This window comes from Limulus polyphemus, unplaced genomic scaffold (assembly GCF_000517525.1).
Source record: "Limulus polyphemus unplaced genomic scaffold, Limulus_polyphemus-2.1.2 Scaffold7904, whole genome shotgun sequence".
NCBI classification, from domain to species: Eukaryota; Metazoa; Arthropoda; class Merostomata; order Xiphosura; family Limulidae; genus Limulus; species Limulus polyphemus.
In genome coordinates, this window is record NW_013673514.1 from 13,911 (window position 1) to 21,011 (window position 7,101).

Below are 7,101 nucleotides of genomic sequence, written 5' to 3' on the forward strand. Positions count from 1 at the left end.
TTTAAGACCTGCTACTATGTAATTTGTATAGAACATTTTATGATCTTGACAGTAGCATGGATGGGTGGAGGATGGAAGCTATACTAACAATTTAGGTTGGGCTTGTATAGTAATACCTTAACATTGTGGTATTTATGTCTAAACATCATTATGGGGCTGGAATGCCAACTTGAAGGACAGTTTTACTGTCTCCCTCATTGATGTTTGTATTCCAATTACTTCTTTTTTTCTTTTTTTTGTGCAGCCACCTTTCTACATTTGGCTGCAGATGGCAAAAGGTGGTAAAGATGTGGGACGTTGTGGGCTAGAGCAGCCATATCTGCTTTTTTTTAATTTTTATTATTAAAAATGTGAGGCCTGCGAAACTGAGGTTAAACTGGGTAGATGGTGTACCCCCAACACAACTTGGGTCTTACTTCTGCCAGGGCCTCAAAAACCAGGGCACATTGCATAACTACCCACCTTATGGTGTGTGCCCAGGTTGTACATGTTTGTTTTGTAGCTGCGCTGTTTCTTTTTTAATTTTTTTTTCCCTTCCTACGTAATATTACATTTAATTGTATGTATATGTGTATGTGTGTGTGTGTGTGTGTGTATATATATATATATATATATATATATATATATTTCACATCAATTGAATTGCACAATAACAGACAATGAATTGCAGATGTGAATATGTAATACTTGATATAAAAAATAGATAGAACTGAGATTTTAATTTTTAGGTGGATCCCTGAATCTGCAAGTTGGTTAATGACTCGGGGAAGGAAAAAGGAAGCTCTTCTTATGTTAAAGACTGTTGCAAGAGTGAATGGCAATCAGTTTCCTGATGATATTTTAACAGATTTAGAGGCAAGTTCTCAAACCTCACTTACATCTAAACTTTTAATGAGAAAGAAGTTGTAAGTTTACTCTTTAAATGCAAGAAATTATTGAAATGGTTTCTGTTTTCCTTGAAATAGTCTTTTAATACACATTTAAGATATAAATCTTGAATAAATAAGAATTTTGTTTCAAAATGTTTACATTATCAAATTTATTTTATTAATTATTCAGTAGCCCCCCAGTGGCACAGCGGTATGTCTGCGGACTTGCATGCTAGAAACCGGGTTTTGATACCCATGGTGGGCAGAGCACAGATAGCCCATTGTGTAGCTTAGGGCTTAACTCCAAACAACCACAATTATTCAGTATTAGACTATCAAGAGAAGATCATAAAAGTGCACCTTAAGGGGTGTACCGTAGGTGTTTTTAATTATCATTTTCAAATGAAATTTTTATTTGTCAGTGATTGTTTTGTGTCTTAACCCTCACAGAAGAATATTTAACGTTACAGAAATTAACATAAATTGTCTTTTGTAATTAAAATCATATTTGGCCACAACTTTTTTTATGTGTTGAACATATTACAGGAAACATTGGAAATCATTTTTAAATCAATACTCCAAGTGTGGTCTAACTAGTGACCTATACAATGAAATTATAACCTCTTTTGACTTTTATTCAGTATTTCTGTAGATACAATCTAAAATCCTATTTGCCTTCCCACTAGCAACAGTACACTTCTGGGATGACATAAGAGAGTGATCAACGATTACACCAAGATTCCTTTCTTTCATGACACTCTTAAGATTATTCTCATCCAAATTATACTTATAACTTAAATCATAATCCACATGCATTAAGACTTGAATATAATCAGCAAATTTAAGTAATTTATTGACCATTCTTTCTCATGTGCCATTTATGTAAATCAAAAAGAGCAGAGGTTCTAAGACTGAGCCCTGATGTACTCCGCATGTGCCATTAACTTCCTTCAAAACCCTTGTATGTCAATTTTTAAACTTCCTAATTTTTCTAGACAAGTTCAGAATTAATGCAATCATATTTTCTGACATTTTTGTGATCTATCAACTGTTCAAGATGAGGAATGTTGCTCAAATCTCCATTGCTAAAAACTGAAGAAAAAACAGAAGTTAATAACTCCGCAATCTCATAACAATCAGATACAAGCCTTTATCATCCCTTCATGTACTTAAATAAATCCTTACTGTTAATTTTTTCATTTTGAGCCAACCTTTTTCATATATCTTTTTTATGTCTTAATTTCGTGTTTGACCAACTTTCTTGATCTTCTGTAATCTTCTAAATCTCCTGTCATACCAGTCAATTTAAATTCCTTAAATTTGTAATGCTTTTCTTTAATTTTATCTCTTGTAACTTTTGTGAGCCAACCTGTTTTTTTTTATTTACAGCCACCCTTTTTTTCTATAAGGAATATGTTTATGTTAAATATTTAAAAATTTTCCACATTTGATCAGTGTCTCCAAATAGGTCTGGCATGGCCTGGTGGTTAGGGCGCTGAACTCGTTATCTGTAGGCGACATGTTCAAATCCCCCATCATATCAAACATGCTCGCCCTTTCAGCCATGGGGGTTTTATAATGTAACGGTCAATCCCACTATTTGTTGTTAAAAAAGTAGCCCAAGAGTTGGTGGTGGGTGGTGATGACTAGCTGTCTTCCCTCTAGTCTTTCACTGCTGAATTAGGGATGGCTAGTGCAGATAGCCCTCCTGTAGCTTTGTGTGAAATTTAAAAACCAAACAAAGTCTCCATATAACTCGGCTGCCCCATTCTCAACAGATAATTTTTGTCACATCTTTTCAAAATTTGCTTTTTTGAAAATTGTAATCAAAACATCATTATTTCTGATCTCCATATGTGGCAAAACATTAAACCTAATAGAGAAATGATCAGTTGCACCCAGATGTTTACATTTTATCAAATATGATTTCTTAATTCTTCAGTATTAGACTATCAAGAGAAGACCATTAAAGTGCATCCTAAGAAGTGTGCTGTAGGTGTTATTGATATCTTTTTTCAAATAAATTTTCGTAGAATGTTGTAATGACTTTTTTTAGTTAACAGCTCTCATAATATGGATTATAATTTAATTGTTGTTGTTTATCATTAGTTTTTTCTTGTTTTTCACATTTTACAGGCAGAAAAGGATGGTGGTGGTGCTGATATGAATGAAGCCCATCTTACAGCTTTAGACTTGTTTCGAACTCCACATTTACGAAGACACTCGCTTATCATGGCAGTAGTCTGGTAAGTGTTGCAAGTTCTTTTGTAAATAAAATAAATTTTTACAATTTTTTTCCCCCAGAGTCCAACCTTCATTTTGGAACTTGCTTGTGTGGGTTGGTAGACCAGATTAAACTTATTTGTCAGGGAGTGTTAACCCTCACAGAATAATATTTAACATTACAGAAATTAACACAAATTATCTTTTGTAATTAATTTCAGGAGACATTGGAAATCATTTTTAAACAATAACTTGAAAAGGAATACGTGCATACATGTTATAATGGTCATGTAAACATTTGTCATGTTCTTGTTTTTCTTAATGTAACATAATAAGTGTTACACATTCATTCACAATTGGTTTTATAAGTGTCATAATGTATACTTGTTATCTTCTGATCACATTAATATTTCATGCACTTACCTGATTTATTGTGTGTTTGTGTTACTGCACATACCACTTGGACTGCCTGCCAGTCTCTGTGTTCACTGTAACAGCAGGTGAACCCTTCAAGAACATTTATTATATGTTTACGCATATTTAACATTCTGTTTGGTGCTTAAAGTGAATGGTAAATTTTTTTTATTTTCTGTTGGAGGAAAAATATTAAAGCTATGAGAGTTGCAATTTCATAATTGTTTTATTGTATTTTGAAAGTTTATTGGTAGTATCCAGATGTGGTGTAAGAACTTTAATTCTTGATATTACCTCAGTGCAGGAATGATCTGTGTCTACAAAAGGTTTGGGAGTTGTGTTAACAGTTGGTGTTACTTGATTATATTTCAAGAAGAAGAAAAATGTATAGTGTTTAAGATAAAACTGTGATCTCCATAGTGTAAATAAGTTTTTACATACATTTATCTTGTTTTGAATATATTATTTTAAAACAAGTGGAGTTTGTGCTGTTCATTTATTGTTTAAATTTATTGCCAACAAGTCATAGACACCTACTGTAGAAGAATCCTTAACACCCACATGTGCACGCACACACATGTAATATACAAGTTAGAGAATAAGTAGGCCTATATATGCACAAATGGAGTTGTAATGCAAATAGTGTGGAGATTACAATCACGCTATAAAACCATGTCAAATTTTGATAAATGGATAGAAAGGGGAGAGCGTCACAGGTTAAAAGATGACGAACCAAGAGAGTTTGTTAAACAACAACAAGTACTAGGGAGAAAAGAGTGTATGTAGGCCTGGTGTCAGAAGATGCCACGGACTATGAAAAATTAAAAGTGGCTTTCCTGAAATGATGTGAACTTACCAAAGAAGATTTTTGCTGGAAGCTCAGAGAAGTCAAACCTGACACTTGAAAAACTGTATTTCAGCTTGTGGCACATCTACAGCAATACTTCACCAAATGGACTGACATGGCCAAATGTGACATTAGTTTTGAGGGACTGGCAGACCTATTAGTACGTGAACAGTTCATGATCACGAGTTCAACTGAGATGTCACTGTTCCTGAAGGAGAAAGTGCCAAAAGACATAGACGAGATGATAAAGCTGGTAGAATGGTATATGGAAGTTCATGGAGAGAGTATGTATGTAAAACTGGCAAGTCCAAATATATCCAGTTAAATTCGAAACCAGTGATGACTGATAAGAAACAAAAGGATACCAAAGGTGGGACAAGGTTAATAGACAGAAAAGAGAAGAGATGCTATGTTTTTTATAAAATGGAACACATTGCAAATGAGTGCAAGTCCATAACCAGCAAGCAACAGCAGAAATCTCAACATAAGGCAGTCATAGCTATTTACAAACATAGTGCTAGTAAGAAACATGAAAAGAGTGACTGGATGCTGCTGCCAGAAAAAACAGAATCAAGATAACACGTCAGATTCACCACAAGAAGGAAGTGCCATTTCCATGATTAATCAGTGCACAGCTAATGGTCTGCTCAAGTTCGCTAATGGAGCAATAGTACCAGTAGTGATTAAAGCATGTTAAAAATATCAAGAGGTGCCAACAGATCATAACATGCCAATATGTGAAGGTTATGTCGGGGACAAGAAAGTGAAGGTTCTACGACACACTGGGTGCAGTAGTGCAGCAGGGAGAACCAGTCTAGTATCTGATGATCAGATGACATGCAAGATATGCCTGTGTGTACTAATTGATGGAACAGTGAGAAAGTTTCCCATAACAAAAATAAAGGTGGATACTCTATATTGTGTAGGAGACCTCGAAGCCATGTGTATCAAGGAACCAATATACAACTTCGTGATACGAAACATACCTGGTAGAAAGAATTTGGAGGAACTAGATAAAAAATGAAGACTGCTGAAGCCAACTGTAGTCATCAGAAGAGCTCAAAGAAAAAGGAGCAAGCAAGATATCAAGTCTCTTAAAGTCTTAATTAGTGACACCTGAATGTAGATTCATGGGAGCTGAAGGAAGTGCAGAAGAAAGACTTTTCTCTGCAGAAACTTTGGGACACTGCCCAAGAGAAAGTCAAGCACAAGACAAAGAGGAAAGAGACTTATGAAACAGAGGACTGGAAAGGAGTATTGAACCAGACTTATCAAAGCAGTTTTACTGGGGAGACCAAACCCAAAGACAGTCAGAAACAATTTTTAAACAAGAAGGCCAAGGGTCAGTATTTCAAGGTTGAACAGAAGGTTTTAGTTCTGCTACCTACAGACAACAGTAAATTCACCTGGCAGTGGAAAGGACCTTTCACTGTACAGGAAGTGATCAACAGAAGGTACCATAAAGTGAAAGTTGATGGAACAATCATGGTCTACCATGCCAATCTGTTGAAGAGGTACTTCAAGAGGGAAGAAGACCTTATGGGTGCAGCTATTGATGTACAGATGGACATGGCAGGTGTGGCTGTCATAGAAGTAGAACCTGAAGACAATGACTTTGTTATAGAAGATAAAGTCCTACTACGTTTAAGACCAGTAAGTGGAGATGAGACATATAAGGATGTCAACATAAGTGGAGAACTGACTGGCAAGAAGAAGAAAGAGGAACAAGGTCTGCAGTGCCAATATGCAAATAGGTCAGGAAAGACAGACCCCAGCCAACACAAGATCGACATGAAGACAAGGGATCCTGTCAAGGAGAAGCCTTATTGGGGGACCCAAGCTAAGAGAGACAGACAAAGGAACTGTAAATGTTGGTGTAGACAATATGAGAAGACTTATTATCTGAACTAAGAACAGTCTTTGTATATTGTGTGAAAAATATTGTAAATATTTTTATTGAAGAGGGGCTTATTGTTGGACATACAAGACTGTTTAGTGTAGGTATTATTAATTTATTTATTATTTTGTAAGTTTATATTTCATGATTGTTTAGTTTTTTCATAATAAGAGAGGTAAAAGTTAATTAGTTTAAATGTGATAGTTATGACAAGTTTGGTTATGTAACTCTGTAAGAGTCATACGTTGTGTTTGCAATTCATTGGTGTTGAGGCTATAGAAAATTCTAGAGGACTCAGTGATAAATAACGGTGACCAAACGAGTGGGAGCAGGTAAAAGTAAAGTCAAGAGAAAGAGAAGTTCAGTCAGAGAAAAGTTAGAAAACTTGAAGTTAGCCATCATGGGAGTAAATAACCTTAATGGTTGATATTTTAAAGTGAGATTAACAGTTTGAAAGATATAAAGAGAATAATTTGTCTTGTCAAAGGGTGTTCTAAACTAATTTAACCCACCTATGTGGATACAACTGTGGTAACTCAAGGCAGCATAAATGAATTATTCACTGATACTATTGTGATAAAAGTAGAGAAAAATAGTTCAGCTTGTCAGTTGGATTCTAAAGCAACTGAATTACCCTAAGTGGACTTTTGACAAGAAGAAGAGAACTTTATAATGTTTAAGATACAACTGTGATTTCCATAGTGTAAAGAATTTTTGTACATACATCTAACTTGTTTTGAATATATTATTTTAAAACAAGTGGCATGTCAGTTTATATATAAACACACACACACACACACACACACACACACACACACACACACACACACACACACACACCTAGTAAGTTA

General features: G+C 34.9%; 1 protein-coding gene across 1 annotated transcript in view; it reads left to right on the plus strand.

Moving 5' to 3' along the window:
- The window catches only part of LOC106474956 (carcinine transporter-like), a 30,247-nt gene that overhangs the window by 13,502 nt on the left and 9,644 nt on the right, over positions 1-7,101 (plus strand). The window contains exons 6-7 of the mRNA XM_013935656.2: positions 729-855; positions 3,006-3,115. Coding sequence (XP_013791110.1) covers positions 729-855; positions 3,006-3,115 — 237 coding nt within the window. The remainder of the gene's footprint in view (positions 1-728; positions 856-3,005; positions 3,116-7,101) is intronic.